Here is an 18,850-nt window from a genome sequence, read left to right as displayed (position 1 = left end):
CTCGAGGACTGTTGCTATCCATTGGACTGTTGCTATCCATTGCGATTGGTTGCCCAAAATTCTGGGGCGGGGCTTAGTGAAGACTCAATTGCCTCTTGCACACAACAAGCTTCCATTCCCCGTCACAAGGGAATTTATGACTGATTTAAGAGGAAAGTAACAACCCTCTTATGGTCAAATCTTACTTAATTTGGCACTAAATACGTACATACTATAGTCCTTTTTTTTATTGATATGGGAAAGCATATTTTTTTATTACATTGAACATGTGCTCTTGACAGAATTTTTACATTTGGTTAAATCAGTACCCACAATTGACTAATTTCGTGGATAAGACCCACAACTGTTATAGTCTGTGAACTGAATAAACTTCTCACTGAACCTTGAAAACATTATAAACTAATGGTACTCATTGTCAAGTATTCAAGTTGAATTATGTTTCTCTGAACAAATACTTTCCTTTAAGGAAGTGCACTTAAATTATAGTTAGAATAGGCTTTCAGAATATAATTTTGTATTCAAAAGAAGAGCACTTTAATCATATTATTTAGTTTTTCTGAACAAATACTTATCTACAAGGAGAGTGTAACGATTCTCGTCCTGGGAAGATGAGGAAGGATCGGACCAATACGTAGCGTGGTACGTGTCCATATTTACTAAATGAACACTGAAATAACAACCGAAACAGTTCTGGCTAGTGCAGACACACAACAGAAAACAACTACCCACAAACACAGGTGGGAACAGGCTACCTAAGTATGGTTCTCAATCAGAGACAACGATAGACAGCTGCCTCTGATTGAGAACCACACACGGCCAAACACAAAGAAATAGACAACATAGAACACCAGACATAGAATGCCCACCCCAACTCACGCCCTGACCAAACCAAAATAGAGACATAAAAAAGGAACTACGGTCAGGGCATGACAGAGAGCACTTTGATTATATGATTTAGTTCAATTAGGTTTGTATGAATGTTTTCTAAAAGAAGTGGTCTTCCTATACATTTATACATATAAATAAATGTATGATTGGAGCATAAATCCACACGTTTTTACATCCATTAGTCAACACCGCTTACAGGTTGAGAGAATGGACGAGAGAGAAAGAGAGAGAGAAAGAGAGAATAGACACAGAGAGAGGGGGATGATTGAGAGAACAAGAGTGCTTTCACTTTTGTTTTGAGAATGTAGACAAAAATAATGACCTTGATTTACTCTAAGGTGTGGAGAAAGATAGGGAATTTCACCAATAACTAGTTTTATGTTCAGTAGGCTCACTATGGCAGGCTATAACTTGATTGATTGTAATCTCATTTTAGTAGGCCTACTTACAATTCATATGTAGCTTCTCTGCATTAAAGTCTATCAAACACATGTGAAATATTTTGTCTTCAATGGGACTCCCTGTTAAAAAAAGTAAAATAAATAAATAAATACATTATTGGTAGCTGGGTCAGTTCAATTGTGTCTACCATCATTTGCTTATTACCTTGGTAGGCCTACCAGGTTAAGCACAATAAGTTGAGATTTCTCCAACTGCAGGGACAACACCTTTTTAATAGTTAGCAGAATGTATTTATCTTCTATAATTTCCATAAAAATGTCTATACTTCTATAATGTCCATACTGTAGCGCCCTCGTCCGGTCCACACAGAGAGTATGCGCCCGAAATACGAGGCTCCCTGGGCTGCGGAAGCTCAGCTGACGGTTTTCAGGACAGGGTACAAGAAACTGAACGTCTCGTGAAACAGAAAATGGGCGAAGGACGGTCTATGTTAATTTCTTTTTGGCAGTGAAACATGTTGACATGAAACATGAAAATTAATTACAAATGTTGCGTAATATTTATTTATATTATTTGCACACACAGTGCTCAACATTACCATAATCACCAAATGAATAACACTATGTTCTTGAGTATTTGTCCTGTTTCTGGTGTTTTACTTGAATGCAAATCCTTGTAATGCATGGTGGATGTAAACATGGTTATGTGTTACGCGTCACCAAAAGAGGAGGTTGCCTACACTTTATGTATTTATTTATTTCATTTTTTTAATGAAACACTGCACTATGATGAATTGTCAGTAAAGATATATATCTGCAGAAGTTTAACTCATTAAGAGTTTCTGCGAAATTGGTGTTAAGTGAAAAAGTACACTGTTGCATTTTACGCAAACTTTACACAGGTGTTTTAAACCCATTTATTTCTCTAAAATATTTATATACTTTACTCTGTACGCTCAGATAGAGAGTCTGTACAGACTCACGTATAAACAGGCGCAAGGTCATAACTACAGACTCTCTCTCATACGATCTATGCATTCTCCCCTCAGACGGACGCATAATTGCATGACGCACCGGGGAGGAGTGTGGTCGGCATCGCCTATATATACCCAGTCGCGCTCGCTTCAAACTCAGCAGAGTAGCAGCGCTAACAAAGAGTCAGGATCCCCCAAAAGCAAGTAGAGCTTGCATTCAGCATCTAGCTCTCGTACCAAAGACATTTGTCGGTGCGCAAAACTCGCAATCATGATTAAAAAAATATCGCCTTCTGAGAACGAGTTTAACATTCCGGCCAAAAACTGCCACAGGATGGTGATTCTAGGATCCACAAAAGTTGGCAAGACGGCTATCATCTCTCGGTTTCTGAATAAAAAAGTCGAGGACCAGTACACGCCAACAATCGAGGACTTTCATAGAAAATTATATAGCATTCGGGGAGATGCGTACCAGTTGGACATTCTGGACACCTCTGGAAACCATCCTTTCCCCGCTATGAGGAGACTCTCTATCCTTACTGGTAAGCTTAACTCTGAACGAATGAAACAGACAAATGTCTTTATGTAAAAGTGAATGATAATATTAAGCTGCATTCTGCAAATCACTTTCTATGAGAATATTTCAATTTAGCTTCACTAAAATGCATGCTTATGAGTAACGCAAAACTTGTGCTGTGCATTATGGAAAGTACATTGACTTTTGAGCTGTGGTATTAATGTTCCTTCCATTTCTCTCTCCTCAGGTGATGTTTTTATCTTGGTGTTCAGTCTGGATAACAGAGACTCCTTCCAAGAGGTCCAGCGCCTGAAGCGTCAAATTTACGAGACCAAGTCCTGCCTGAAAAACAAAACCAAAGAGAACGTAGATGTCCCGATAGTTATCTGCGGGAACAAGTGTGACCGGGAGTTTAACCGGGAGGTTCAGAATGAGGAGATTGAGCAGCTGGTGGCTGGTGATGAACAGTGTGCCTACTATGAGATCTCTGCAAAACGGAACACTAATGTCGACCAGATGTTTCAGACTCTTTTTACCATGGCTAAACTGCCCAACGAGATGAGCCCGGACTCTCACCGCAAAGTGTCCTTACAGTTTTGCGAAGTACTGCAAAACAGCAGAAGAAAGTCATTCAGAAATAAGAAATACAAAGACAGCGAGGTATACGGGATTGTGGCACCGTTTGCGCGTCGACCAAGCGTGCACAGTGACTTAATGTATATCAAAGAGAAAGCTACTGGCTGCGGCCAGGGAAAAGAGAAAGACAGATGCACCATTTGCTAAGGACTCACTTGACAATGCACATGGAGACATGTTACGAGATGTTCTATACAGCGCTGGAGATGATACCCGCCAGGCTTCGTGCCAGTGTGCCGAGTCCGGGATAAGGAAGCACGCCAAGACGCAGTGACAGCCAGGGGTGTATGTCCCAAACCATGCGAGAAGGCATGCCATGGTCATTGTCAGATATTCCCTGTGGAGTCAGGGTGATCAAATGTGATCTGGCTTCAGAGAACCTCTAGTGTTCTTGTCACTATAGCTACATGCTGTAAAATGACATTACTGAATGGAGAATGTAGCCTACACTTATGGGGTGGCATTTGTTTACATTTTCTTTTTCCACACGGTACTGAACTTGAATGTTAATTGCATACTTAACGCATAGGAATGCTTATTCTTATGTCATCGTTTACTTTTCACAAAAAAATAAACATGGAGAAAATAAAATTATCAATTTGAAACGTATATCCTATGTCTGTCATCATTTTTAACATTGGTAAAGCATATTCCCAAGCCCTTTCAGTGACACTCATACCATGAGCTAAACAAGTAACCTGTACCTCATTTATGAAATACATCATTTCTGTGAAGAGTATAGCATATGGTAGCTAGCAGATTGATGTTTCCATTTAGGCCGACAAGCTATTAACATGTAATTCATGAAAAATAACAGCGCACGTAAGGTGGCTCATGCTTCAATCTTACTAAGAAACGGGGTAAAAACAAGTCACAAGGAATTAAAACAAAGGTTTATTTTAGGCCTACCGCATTGAAAATCTGCAGCACTCAATCTTTATAGCACACCAACAAAACCATGACCTAAAATAAGAATCCACTGCATATACAAACTTGACGAGGGCATTATAATTCAGTATGGATAATACATTTTTTACAAAGTAAAAATGGGACAGTTTACAAAACAACAAGATACTGCCTGAAGGTAGTGTTATAGTGAAATGAAATCTTTTCTGGTGGTTTTGACAAACGGGATGAGTTCAAGTTATACTGCACGAATTGTTAGGATGGAAAGGCACATGAGATAACACGGAGCCAAGAGATGGAATCCCCAAAAATACTCCATATAAACAAGATCATTTCTCACGATTTCAAATGGATGGTCATTTTCTCAGTCCTCTAACTATAAAAATATAGCATTTTCAGTACTTGTGTGTTCCTCTCCAAGTTTTCGCCTGAACTCAGTTAGTTTCTTTAGGACTGTCAAACATCCCTCACGACGCTTTGGGAACATCAAACATACACAAACTCTTGTATTTCTGCAGTAGCTGATTCTTGGTGCGGACTTGCTCTCGCAGCGTCTCTAGTTCATGCTGCTGCTCGAACAGGCTCATGTCAATTCCTGGCATGGCTCCGATCTGCTCGCGCGCTTCATGAATCCTTGTCTTAAACTTGACCAGTTCTTGATGGACATCTTGACTCTCTTTGTCCATGCTTTCAACATAGATGGACAAAGAAGTACACGTTGTTTAAAACATATAATTTTTTACAAAGTACTTAAACATATTTTAACCAAAGTGTTGCTGCTTTTCAAGATTAGACTTTTGAACTGCAACTAGCAAGCAGGCTAACGTTAGCTTCACAACACGTCCTACCAAACCAGGACAAATATATTCATCAACTCTCCCCGGTAATAAACACATTATAGAAATATATGTCAAATTAAAGATTTACCATTTTATAATGTCATGAACCAAAGGGAGAAAAGAGCAATCATCGTTCTCACTTCCTCGCTTTGGTTGATTCGTCGCCATCACGGTCGATGCGAATTGACTGGCGCCTACAATATACATCATCAACCAGTGGCAACCATAGACTTATATAGACATCGCATCATTGTACAGTATCTGTCCCATTATCGCATTTGTGAGAGCACTGAAAATATTATTGGTATACTGACAATGTATGTTCCTCCGCCCTAACAATGGGATTGCTTTCTTTGGATTGGTAGATACATTTCATTATTGTAATCATTTTCTAAATATTCAATGAGGTTGTTGATGTCAGCTGCCTGTATTCAATATAGAGATGCTATGCTATGCTACTAGCCTCATGCCAGGAATATGCATAGCCATTTCAAGACAACTCCTATATAAAGTGTTTTTTTCTCTCAAAGTTTCTGTGATGTCATGTGTCATACTTATATCAGTACACCTGTAACAACTTATGCATTATAAAAAATGTATTAGATCAAATAAACCTCACGTAGCAAATAAGTCATTAATTGTCAATAAATTCGACACGCTGTCATTGACCTCCCTACAAAAATACCTTGCTTGATGGGAAAAACAATGAAAAAACGCCACCTGCTGGAGGGAGACAGATTTTCCTCTGAGTATGGCCTTTCTCTTCCTCTCTGAGCACGAGCAGCGCCATGGAGGCCATCTCCATTTTGACGTAGTCAATTTTCTTCTACTATTTCTATGAGTTGGCAAACAAACTGAAAAGGTGCATACTGCCACCTATAGTGTGTTGTTTGAACAGCTATAAAGCCAATGTTGCCGGGTTTACAGCGACCTGCAGTTATGGAAGGTTTCATCACACGTATAATTCATTGGCTGATACCTCCTAATGACCTAGATGGAATTATAGGATCCTCAATTCCTTAACCCATAGGAATTCCCACCCAGTTGACTACTTCAAAATAGTGAAAGTCCTCAACGGATTTTCCTATACTAAAGTAGGAGTCCTCTATCTATCTCTATGGTGCATTCGAAAGAGAGAGAGAAAAAGCTAGCTACGCAAATTACTTTAGATGAGAAGAATTATCTATTTTTAATAACTTTAAATACATTTAAAAATCGAAAGTCCTAATTGTATTATTATTTTGGGTTTGTTAATAACGTTTACTTGGCATAATAACCAGAGGTGGAATAATATTTGTGACTTGATGACTGTAACTACTTCCTGTAAAATTGTTAAAGCTTTAATTTTGAAATAGTAAGGGCAACTGAGACATTTTGTCACTCGAGCAACAGAAAACGATTTGCACTGTGGCAACATCATCACATAATGTTCAAAATGTTAATCTGAAAAAACCATAGTCAGGTTCTCCTTTTACTACTTATAATACATTTTAAAAAGGAATGCATGGACTGATGGTGACAGAACAACCTTTTTACGGATTTGGCTTTGTGATCGGTAAACTGACAGGGACAGTCAGCTACAACCAGGTCCTGTATCTCAGTTGGTAATGTTGGCATCACTAAGGTTGTGGGTTCAACTCATGCAAGGACTACAGGAAATTACATTGTAGACTACTCACTATCCTGTCAGTCACTTTGGAAAAATATTACTAAGTGGCATACATTATTATATGCATCTGTGGTATGGGGGCAGGTAGCCTAGTGGTTTAGAGTGTTGCGCCAGTGACCGGAAGGTCGCTGGTTTGAATCCCCAAACTGACTAGGTGAAACATCTGTTGATGTGCCCTTGAGCCAGGCACAACCCTAATTGCTCCTGTAAGTAGCTCTGGATAAGAGTGTGCTCTAAATGTCTACGTAAAATGTCTTACTAGTACTGAGCTAGCATAGCTTAACTGTTAACGAGTTAGTGTCCGCTATGAACCTGGACTAAAACGGACCAATAAGAGCGGTCCTCTGCACAACCTCCAAGCCTTTCAAAACACTGGGTGACATAACACACAATTGCTGCCCCGGTCTCTGACTCAGCAAACACAAGACTGTTTAATTAAATGTGCAGGATGAGTTAGCATGTGGCTAACTGGCTATATCTACATAGGCTAATGCAATGCAGTCAGGCGCTATTGTTTACAGTTTGTGTTGGTGTCAATGCTATAACCAGCTCAATACTATATCCATGTATCCAGGCCAATGCTATATCCAGGTGATTACATAGGCCTAGTAAACCCAAAGGTCACTGATTGTAGTGGTTGTGCCACTATAAGTCTTTCCCCCTGGAGGGTTCTGGTCCAGCATGGATGAGAGGAGGAGGAAGGAGTGGGTAGAAGGGAAATCGTGGTGGAAGAGTGGGTCATGCGCTCGCTTGCCCATTGTAGTTTCCTGCTTAGGCCTATAGATGAGTTAGCTGACAACCTCAAGAAAACGATGAGTGCGACTCAATGGGGCAGAAGCCTGGGTGTTGTTGTGATTCCGGATGGCCAGATAGCTAGCAAGTATTGGTAATAAGCTGTAGACAGGTGGTTATTACCAGGTTATGATGAGGTCTTAACTATGACCAGTAGGATACATAATATAGTGGTCACAATTATGACCAACTGGTCGTATGGTGGTCAGAAAAATATGTCATACTCTGGTCAGTAAAAATACGTAAAATAAACGTCCTTTTCCAAACAGTTTGCGACCAGAATAAGACGTCATAAAAATATGTCATACTGACGTCTTTTCAACCAGGTTTTGCCCACTGGGATGATAAGAAGCTGCCATGTGGGGAATCGTAGGTGACTCGTTTCAGCTAGTTTTATATTTTTCTTTATACCGTGTCTTGATTTGAGGTGTTTTGACTGATGTCATGTGTAACGCAGGTCAACTAATGTTGAATACTAAATCGGTACTAGTGAGTTTCCAGTAACCAATCATATTATACTATATTGCTATTGATATGTTTAAGTTGACAGCTATTACAAATCAGATGCCAGAAGCTGCATGATGAGCAATTTATTTTGAGCCAATCAAAACTCAATATTCTCTTAGTCCCTCTCCTAACCTCACATTATACGCCAGTCGGCACCAACATGTTGAAAAAAACGGAGCTAGAACGGAACGTGAAGAGCTACCGCCATTCCATGGAAGAAAAGCTAAGTTTTAAATCGTTGAGAACTTGTATAAAACTGAACTAAAAAGAGAGAACTGGATATTAACACTCATTTATCTATACAAACGTGCTGTGAAGGGATTGAGGGAAAGATTGACGCCAGGATTTGGTGAGTTTTCATAAGGAAAACAAGCTGCTAGCGATTAGGCTAGCTAAGCAATTGCTAGCATTTTGTGTGTATTCAAATTGAACCAAGAATATGCACAAGCCGTTAACATTTAGGCTAGGTCAGTTATCGATCAATTGAAATAGCAAATGTTAGTGATCATGCTACTCATGCATGGCAAACTATTTTAGTTTTCATAATTTGATAAAATGTGATTAAATAGTATCATAATCCATTTTGGTACACTTATGTTTTAGATGACTTTATAAGAAATGAGGTGTAGGTGTAAGCACTAGTACTTTTCTTTTGCCCGGGCTAGTCTATTGTTCAGTCCATGTGAGCCTGGTGCTGTAGTTGTGTAAAGTCCTTTGCATGAGAAGATTTATTTTTCTTGGAGAACACTATGGTGTGGTAGGATTTTTCTTGCAAGACATCATTGCATCATACATTGCAGTGTGATTGTTATAAGCACATGCTACACTTAACTTTGGGCTAGATGTGCCGCTAGCGATCCCCCTTGACATCATCCAATGAAATTGCAGAGCGCGAAATTCAAATGACAAAAATCGTAATGTTAAACATTCATGAAAATACAAGTGTCATACACAATTTAAAAGCTTAACTTCTTGTTAATCCAGCTGCTTTGTCAGATTTCAAAAAGGCTTTATGGCGAAAGCATACCATGCGATTATCTGAGGACAGCGCCCCGCACACAAAAGCATTACATACATTTCCAACCAAGCAGAGGCGTCACGAAAGTCAGAAATAGCAACAAAATAAATCACTTACCTTTGAAGATCTTCATCGGGTTGCAATCACAAGGGTCCCAGCTACATAACAAATGGTCCTTTTGTTCGATAAAGTCCTTCTTTATATCCCAAAAAAGTAAATTTTATTCGCGTGCTTGCCTCAGTAATCCGCCGGTTTCCCTCGTTCAAAATGCATACAAATGAATCACGTAAGTTACCAATAAACTTCTTCCAAACATATCAAACAACGTTCCTAATCAATCCTCAGGTACCCTAATATGTAAATAAATGATACAAATTAAGACGGAGAATACCCGTAGACAATTACTGGAGATAAATAACGAGGTACACGCCCTCACCGGAATGCGCAACAAACACTACAGCCAAAATGAGAGCCACTTACTAAAACTACAAAATCTAGCTCATTTTTCAAAAAACAAGCCTGAAACGCTTTCTAAAGATTGTTGACATCTAGTGGAAGCCCTAAGAACTGCAATCTGGGAGGTATTCCTTTATATTCCCATTAACAGCCATAGTAATCAAAGGTGAGCTGAAGAAAATAAATTCTGGATGGATTGTCCTCGGGTTTTTGCCTGCCATATCAGTTCTGTTATACTCACAGACATTATTTTTTAGAGTGTTTTCTATCCTATACTACCTACATATCCAAGCTTCTGGGCCTGAGTAATAGGCAGTTAACTTTGGGCACCTCATTCATCCAAACTTCCGAGTACTGCCCCCTAGCCCGAAGAACACCTTACAGTGTTTATTGATAGGCACGGTAACTCACATTTGATTCCATCTCATAGTGGTTTGTCAGTATTTGTGAATTGGTTTGTGGTCTGTGGATTCATGATTATTGTATTGCTATTGAACTTTGAACATTGAAATCTGAGAGACCCTCAGATTAAGAAAGTTGGGTGCACCCTAGTAAACTATAGGCAGGATACATGGCCGATATCTAAGTCTATTGTACTATTGAACTCATTGTACAGATTTCCCATATCAATATTTACTCAAGGTGATTCATTTTTTGTAAGTATTTTTATTTACACAATACAAGCCGGCATTCTTTTCCTAAATGATTCAGTTGTGTAGTTTTCATTTGTCTTCACTTCTCCAGTAGCGAACCTACTGTAACTGGTCCAGTAGAGTTTAAGCTTAAATATACAGTAGCCCATAGTGTTAAGCAATTGTTACATAAAGTGGTGAGCTTGCCAGGAGCAGTTTGGAGTATTTAATGATCACTGTGAGACTTAATATTAATAAGAAGTTTAATATTAGGGCCCACAACAACAAAAAATAAAAATATATTTAGTAATGCGCGAAGGAGTGAAAACCTCTAACTCTGTTATAGTTAGTGGCCTTACCAATAGTGAGTTGGATAACGAACTCTCTGAATATCTCAGAGCTGTGGAGGAGAAGATTAAGACCTGTGTGCAACGTATAACCGTCTCAGAGAAATCTGCACCTCTAGTTAGCATTAAGACCAGCAGGCCTTTGGAGCTAGTATGCATGGAAATCCTTTCTTTGGAGCCTGATCGTAGTAACACAAAGGATATACTGATAATTACAGATAATTTTACCAAGTATGCAGTGGCCATACCGACTCCCAACCAGAAAGCCTGCACTGTTGCAAAGTCTCTCTGGGACCACTTCATTGTGCATTACGTTTTTCCTGAGCTCCTCCATAGGTACCAAGGTCCTGATTTTGAATCCCGAACAATCAAAGAGCTGTGGGAGATTGTTCTCACTTTCTTAAGTCTAGCAACGCCATATCATCCAAGAGGAAATCATGTCGAGCGTTTTAACAGGACGCTACTCCAGATGCTTGGTACTCTGAGCATGCATGACAAAACTCACTGGCGTGACTTTGTTAAACCACTTGTACAACCATACAACTGCATGAAGAATGAAGTCACCGGCTACACTCCATTTTAACTAATGTTCGGGAGACAACCTAGACTACCAGTTGACATGGCCTTCAATCTACTTGTTAATGACCAGAAGAAATTGCATTCACAGTATGTGCAAGACTTGAAGAGTCACCTGGAAGAAAGCTACAGGATAGTCACCCGGAACGCTCTCAAAACAGCTGAACGAAACATAGCCAGATTTGACAGGCATGTCACAGAGTCCACCCTTGACGTTGGTGACAGAGTTCTTGTGAGAAATGTTGAACTGAGAGGGAAACATAAGTTGGCTGATAAGTGGGAAATGGACATTTATTGTTGTCACTAAATGTGCATGATTAGCATGATCACTAACGTTTGCTATTTCAATGTATGTTTATTGATAGGCACAGTCACTCACATTTGATTCCATCTCTTAGTGGTTTATGTCAGTATTTGTGAATTGCTTTGTGTTTTTCTGGGGATTAATTTTTCATCATAGACAAGAGTTAACTGTTTTCCCTGACATGTCTGAAAGTGCTGAAGAGGCAAATAACACAAGGGATAATGTCCCTGTTGAACTTGCTCCAGTTGACTCGTTTGCTATTTCAATTGATCGATAACTGAGCAAGCCTAAATGTTAACAGCTTGTGCGTATGCTTGGTTCAGTATGAACACCCACAAAATCCTGTTTACAGAGGTACTCACCAAATCTTGGCGTCATGCTTTCCCTCAATCCCTTCACAGCACGTTTGTATAGATACGTTACATCAGACTGACAACTTACCTGAAGAAGCTGAAACACCTGACAGTGAGACGAACCTAACTGGTCCAGTAGAGTTTCAGCTTAAACATACAGTACAATAGACTTAGATATCGGCCATATATCCTGCCTAGAGTTGGGTGCACCCTAGTAAACTCTATCTTAATCTGAGGGTCTCTCAGATCCTGACCTGTTTAACAAACAGGATCACACAATATATGGGTCTTGCTTCCCATAGTTACACATGCATTGGTTTTGTTGCTAAGCAACCAACCAGTCTATAGCTGCAGAATGGTTTCCTGCTCAGGCGTATAGCTGCAGAATGGTTTCCTGCTCAGGCGTATAGCTGCAGAATGGTTTCCTGCTCAGGCGTATAGCTGCAGAATGGTTTCCTGCTCAGGCGTATAGCTGCAGAATGGTTTCCTGCTCAGGCGTATAGCTGCAGAATGGTTTCCTGCTCAGGCGTATAGCTGCAGAATGGTTTCCTGCTCAGGCGTATAGCTGCAGAATGGTTTCCTGCTCAGGCGTATAGCTGCAGAATGGTTTCCTGCTCAGGCGTATAGCTGCAGAATGGTTTCCTGCTCAGGCGTATAGCTGCAGAATGGTTTCCTGCTCAGGCGTATAGCTGCAGAATGGTTTCCTGCTCAGGCGTATAGCTGCAGAATGGTTTCCTGCTCAGGCGTATAGCTGCAGAATGGTTTCCTGCTCAGGCGTATAGCTGCAGAATGGTTTCCTGCTCAGGCGTATAGCTGCAGAATGGTTTCCTGCTCAGGCGTATAGCTGCAGAATGGTTTCCTGCTCAGGCGTATAGCTGCAGAATGGTTTCCTGCTCAGGCGTATAGCTGCAGAATGGTTTCCTGCTCAGGCGTATAGCTGCAGAATGGTTTCCTGCTCAGGCGTATAGCTGCAGAATGGTTTCCTGCTCAGGCGTATAGCTGCAGAATGGTTTCCTGCTCAGGCGTATAGCTGCAGAATGGTTTCCTGCTCAGGCGTATAGCTGCAGAATGGTTTCCTGCTCAGGCGTATAGCTGCAGAATGGTTTCCTGCTCAGGCGTATAGCTGCAGAATGGTTTCCTGCTCAGGCGTATAGCTGCAGAATGGTTTCCTGCTCAGGCGTATAGCTGCAGAGTCGTATAGATACAGTATCATCCTGCACTCTAAGCTCTCCACTCTCTCCCCTCTCTCCCCTCTCTCCCCTCTCTCCCCTCTCAGCAGTAGCAGCAGGTGGCAGCGAGTACAGATCCTTGAGAGTCTTTCTTTACAATGTGTATCCCTCTGGCCTGAGCCGTCTTATCTGTTTGAATAAGATACGAAAAAAGACCCACTGGTGATAGGATTATTAGACCGGCTGCTATTACAGCAACACTGATTGCTATTTGCAACACTGCCAATAGTAGGTGAGAAATGTCACCTGTACTCGAGCCAATCGAATGACCTACATATAGTTTAAAAAGGTCACTCTGAGTCTCTGACCAGTGCCTCCTATCTTTGGCCCAATTACAAGCTCTGACAATTAAATAATGTGACAACTTATGTTTGATGATTGATAGAAGTTAGCGATGTGACAGCTCGTCGTCTTGTCAGTTGCCAAATGCTTTGTTTTTCGTTATCATTTCTGTGCATGAGGTTAATTATGCAAAGTCAACCTACTGTATTCCCAGAGTTCATACAAGGCGAATCATGGATTGCAAAAGTAGTAAGATAATACATTGTATCTAGTACAAGGCTCAGTTCAAAAGGGGAAATAAAATCCTTCTGCATTGTGTCATCACTGAATAACAAAATAATACATTTCAAGTAATTCAAAAAGTTATTAGAGTAGCATTCATAATCACAGGAATTAATTAACTTGACCATATCACCTTAATTTAAAATGTAAACTTTTATTTGCCACTTGCATTGGACACAACAGGTGTAAAATGGTACAGTGAAATTCTTACCTTGAGAGCTCTTTTGTCACAATGTAGCAATACTACTACTACTACTAATAATAATAATAATAAAACATAAAATAAAAGTAAGAATAAAATCACACAACAATTACAATCAGAGTTAAAGAAACATGAGAATGCCAGTATATACAGGTCAGTGCCAGTACCTCATTCAATGTGCAGGGGTACCGGAGTGGTTGTATATACAAGTCGGTGCCAGTACCTTATTCAATGTGCAGGGGTGCTGGAGTGGTTGTATATACAGGTCAGTGCCAGTACCTTATTCAATGTGCAGGGGTACTGGAGTGGTTGTATATACAGGTCAGTGCCAGTACCTTATTCAATGTGCAGGGGTACTGGAGTGGTTGTATATACAGGTCAGTGCCAGTACCTTATTCAATGTGCAGGGGTACTGGAGTGGTTGTATATACAGGTCAGTGCCAGTACCTTATTCAATGTGCAGGGGTACTGGAGAGGTTGTAAATACAGGTCAGTGCCAGTACCTTATTCAATGTGCAGGGGTACTGGAGTGGTTGTATATACAGGTGCAGGGGTACTGGAGTGGTTGTATATACAGGTCAGTGCCAGTACCTTATTCAATGTGCAGGGGTACTGGAGTGGTTGAGCTGGATGTATACATAAAAAGTGACTGGTAGTAGGATTTCAAATAAAATGAAAAGTTATTGGTCACATGCGGTGAATACAACAGGTGTACACTTTATCGTAAAAGTCTTACTTACGAGCCCATTCCCAACAATGTAGAGTTGAAAAAGTATCACGGATGGAAAGAAACTTAAGGCCCCGACCCCCTCCACTACAGCCCCATTGATGTGAATGGGGGCGTGTTCGGCACTCCGTTACCTATAGTCCACGATAAGCTCCTTTGTTTTGCTGAGGTTGAGGGGGTGGTTGTTGTTGGGGCACACCACTGATGCCATATCTCTGATCCCCTCCCTATAGGCTGTCTGATCGTCGTTGGTGATCAGGCCTACCACCGTCGTGTCGTTTGCAAACTTAATGATGGAGTAGTGGAAGTGTTGGAGTCGTGCTTGGCCACGCAGTCGTGGGTGAACAGGGAGAACAGGAAGGGTCTAAGCACATAACCCGGAGGGGCCCCATGTTGAGCATCAGCAAAGTGGATGTGTGTTGCCTACCCTCACCACCTTGGGGCAACCCGTCAGGAAATCCAGGATCCAGTTGCAGAGGAAAGTGTTCAGTCCCAGGGTCCTTTATTTAGTGATGAGCTTGGAGGGCAGTATGGTGTTGAACGTTGGTTGAGCTGTAGTCAATGAACATTCTCACATAGGTGATACTTTTGTACGTAACTCAACTGGGTCACATCAGGATTTTCACCCCCGCTTCTGTCCATTTCAGACAAAGGGCACCGCCGTTGCTGTTTAGATTTTTTATTACACAGACAACTGAAAGGATTCATGCAACGGCAATATTCCTGGCCCAGCAGTTTGTTTGAATAGGAACATTCATGTAACTCAGGAAGTCTGCATAGATGTATAATCGTTTGAAGGTCAGATTCAAAAATATGTTTTCTGAGTGATTCCTTAGGTCTTGAGTTAACCCTCATGTCTTCAGTTAACCCTTTGGCATGTAATGTATTGTAGAAGATAGGAACACCATATACTTGGCCAGTAAATGTAGATGGACAGTAGATTGGCCATGTGAATGAAACAATATATAAGAATGAAGGGTTATTCTATGTACATTTGGGATGCCAGCTCTATGCAGGTTCATAAAAATAATATATATTTTCCAAGCCTTATAAACTCTGCAAAAAAAGAAACGTCACTTTTTCAGGACCCTGTCTTTCAAAGATAATTCGTAAAAATCAAAATATCTTCACAGATCTTCATTGTAAAGGGTTTCAACACTGTTTCCCATGCTTGTTCAATGAACCATAAACAATTAATGAACATGCACCTGTCGAACGGTCGTTAAGACACTAACAGCTTACAGACGGTAGGCAATTAAGGTCACAATTATGAAAACTTAGGACACTAAATAGGCCTTTCTCCTGACTCTGAAAAACACCAAAAGAAAGATGCCCAGGGTCCCTGCTCATCTGCGTGAACGTGCCTTAGGCATGCTGCAAGGAGGCATGAGGACTGCAAATGTGGCCAGGGCAATAAATTGCAGTGTCCGTACTGTGAGACGCCTAAGAAAGCGCTACAGGGAGACAGGACGGACAGCTGATCGTCCTCGCAGTGGCAGAACACGTGTAACAACACCTGCACAGGATCGGTACATCTGAACATCACACATGCCGGACAGGTAGAGGATGGCAACAACTGCCCAAGTTACACCAGGAACGCACAATCCCTCCATCAGTGCTCCGACTGTCCGCAATAGGCTGAGAAAGGCTGGACTGAGGGCTTGTAGGCCTGCTGTAAGGCAAGTCCACCCCAGACATGACCGGCAACAACGTTGCCTATGGGCACAAACCCACCGTCGCTGGAACAGACAGGAATGGCAAAAAGTGCTTTTCACTGAGGAGTCGTGATTTTATGGTACCCTTCCTGCAGGCACATCCTTACATGACCCTCCAGCATGACAAGGCTGGCAGCCATACTGCTCGTTCTGTGCGTGATTTCCTGCAAGACAGGAATGTCAGTGTTCTGCCATGGCCAGCAAAAAGCCCGTATCTCAATCCTATTGAGCACGTCTGGGACCTGTTGAATCGGATGGAGAGGGCTAGGGCCATTCCCCCCAGAAATGTCCAGGAACTTGCAGGTGCCTTGGTGGAAGAGTGGGGTAACATCTCACAGCAAGAACTGGCAAATCTGGTCCAGTCCATGAGGAGGAGATGCACTGCAGTACTTAATGCAGCTGGTGGCCACTGACTGTAACTTTTGATTTTGATTCCCCCTTTGTTCAAGGACACATTGTTCTATTTCTGTTAGTCACATGTCTGTGGAACTTGTTCAGTTTATGTCTCAGTTGTTGAATCTTGTTATGTTCATACAAATATTTGCACATGTTAAGTTTGCTGAAAATAAATGCAGTTGACAGTGAGAGGACGTTTCTTTTTTTGCTGAGTTTATTTGTATGCCAACATTAGCCTACTCACAATGGAGGTAAACAAGCTTATATTTGGGGTTCTGATTGGACAGTTGAATTAAGCTCATGAGGCCTTTTAAAGGTTATATTCTTCAAGAATCATTGGCTATGTATCCAGTGGCAATTTTTTGTAAATCTTTTTGGGACAAAAAATAAGAAAAGTGTGCTGAATGCCAGCAACTCCACCACACAACAAAACACAAAACAATACATTAACTGCACTATAACTGTGACAAACGTTGACAACAAACTGTTAGGGCCTACATAAAGCTGTCCCAAAAGCAGTCCCAACATCTTATCACTGCTACACCTGGCTATCAGCGGAGCCTTGTCTGGCAGCGAAACAGTTCATTCAGCCTAATTTACTGCCTTTTTAAAAAACATAGCTGATATGGCTGACTTACCTGTCTGGCGCAGGCGTTCCGCTAGCGACCCACCTCGACAACATCCGGTGAAATTCAAATACAGAAATAGTCATAAAAAAATACAAGTGTTAAACATCGGCTTAAAGATTAACTTCTTGTTAATCCAGCCGCTTTGACAGATTTCAAAAAGGCTTTACGGTAAAAGCATACCATGCGATTATCTGAGGACAGCGCCCCGCTTACAAAAGCACACAAACATTTTACAACCAAGTAAAGGAATTACAAAAGTCAGAAATAGCGATAAAATTAATCACTTACCTTTGAAGATCTTCATATGGTTGCAGTCACAAGAGTCCCTGCTACACAATAAATGTTTGTTTTGTTCGATAAAGTCCCTCTTTATATCCCAAAAACTCAGTTTTGTTGGCGCGTTTTGTTCAGTAATACACAGGCTCAATGTAACGATCGTCTATAGGTGATTGAGCGGACCAATGCGCAGCGGGTGCTGAATACATAATGAATTTATTAAATCAAGACGACGAACACGAAGAACACTTGATAACTACAAAACAATAAACGATGTGAACAAACCTGAACATGAGAACTACATAAAACGAAGAACGCACGAACAGGGAAGGAACACACGAAAATGAATGAAAGAACAAAACGAAACGAAACGAAACAGTACCGTGTGGTGCGACATACACAGACACAGCAACAATCACCCACAAACAAACAGTGAGAACAGCCTACCTTAATATGGTTCTCAATCAGAGGAAACGTCAAACACCTGCCTCTAATTGAGAACCATATCAGGCAACACATTTAACCCAACATAGAAACACATAACATAGAATGCCCACCCCAACTCACGCCCTGACCAACTAAAACACATACAAAAACAAGGAAAACAGGTCAGGAACGTGACACTCAAAGGCGGTCAAAACATGCAGACGAATACATCCTAATAAAACCGGTAAAGTTCGTCGAAACATGTCAAACAGTGTTTATATTGAATCCTCAGGTTGTCAATTGTCTAAATAATCAATAATATTTCAACCGGATAATAGCATATTCAATAGAAAGGAAAAACAACGAAGGGCGCGTTAGAAACTCTATAGGACCCACATCGAAAAAATGCCACTACCTGGATGGATTTTCCTCAGATTTTTGCTTGCCATATCAGTTATGTTATACTCACAGACATTATTTTAACAGTTTTGGAAACTTTAGAGTGTTTTCTATCCAAATCTACCAATTATATGCATATCCTAGCTTCTGGGCCTGAGTAACAGGCAGTTTACTTTGGGCACACTTCTCATCCAGATGTTGAAATAATGCCGCCAAGCCATAAGAAGTTTTAAACAAATGTGGTTTCTAATGACAATTGATATGTACAAAATATGGCATAAGGGGATGACAATTGGATAATAATTTTGATTAAAACATGAATGAGCGAGCTAGGACAGACGTCTTACTACACAACATACACTTTGTATTACTTTCTTAGCTACAGTATACATTTCTCCCTGGCATATTACATAATTTATGCAGCAGCATAAAATAGATTTTTGGACTCACCTTGTTGTGCTGTGCTCACTTG

The 18,850-nt window shown here is 40.8% G+C and overlaps 2 protein-coding genes across 2 annotated transcripts; one reads left to right on the top strand and one right to left on the bottom strand.

Moving 5' to 3' along the window:
* Positions 1-2,410: 2,410 nt before the first annotated feature.
* On the top strand, positions 2,411-4,025 carry LOC129833742 (dexamethasone-induced Ras-related protein 1-like). Its single transcript, XM_055898536.1, has 2 exons — positions 2,411-2,805; positions 3,028-4,025. Exons 1-2 carry the CDS (start codon positions 2,535-2,537, stop codon positions 3,561-3,563), a joined length of 807 nt encoding a protein of 268 aa, XP_055754511.1. The 5' UTR covers positions 2,411-2,534; the 3' UTR covers positions 3,564-4,025.
* Positions 4,026-4,294: 269 nt separating this feature from the next.
* LOC129833743 (mediator of RNA polymerase II transcription subunit 9-like) lies at positions 4,295-5,372 on the bottom strand. The gene is made up of 2 exons (XM_055898537.1): positions 5,250-5,372; positions 4,295-5,009 (listed from the first exon to the last, which is right to left on the bottom strand). Exons 1-2 carry the CDS (start codon positions 5,369-5,371, stop codon positions 4,790-4,792), a joined length of 342 nt encoding a protein of 113 aa, XP_055754512.1. The 5' UTR covers position 5,372; the 3' UTR covers positions 4,295-4,789.
* Between the last annotated feature and the right edge of the window lie 13,478 nt (positions 5,373-18,850).

This window comes from Salvelinus fontinalis, chromosome 34 (assembly GCF_029448725.1).
Source record: "Salvelinus fontinalis isolate EN_2023a chromosome 34, ASM2944872v1, whole genome shotgun sequence".
NCBI lineage: Eukaryota > Metazoa > Chordata > Actinopteri > Salmoniformes > Salmonidae > Salvelinus > Salvelinus fontinalis.
The sequence above is the reverse complement of the archived record's forward strand: the minus strand, read 5'-3'. Positions and strand labels throughout refer to the sequence as shown.

Excerpts from the sequence above, each read along its gene's own strand:
- LOC129833742 (XM_055898536.1), top strand. The coding sequence starts at position 2,535 with ATGATTAAAAAAATATCGCCTTCTGAGAACGAGTTTAACATTCCGGCC. Across the intron at positions 2,806-3,027 it reads GAGACTCTCTATCCTTACTG|GTGATGTTTTTATCTTGGTG; the intron begins GTAAGCTTAACT and ends CTCTCTCCTCAG.
- LOC129833743 (XM_055898537.1), bottom strand. The coding sequence starts at position 5,371 with ATGATGTATATTGTAGGCGCCAGTCAATTCGCATCGACCGTGATGGCG. Across the intron at positions 5,010-5,249 it reads GTTCATGACATTATAAAATG|CATGGACAAAGAGAGTCAAG; the intron begins GTAAATCTTTAA and ends CTATGTTGAAAG.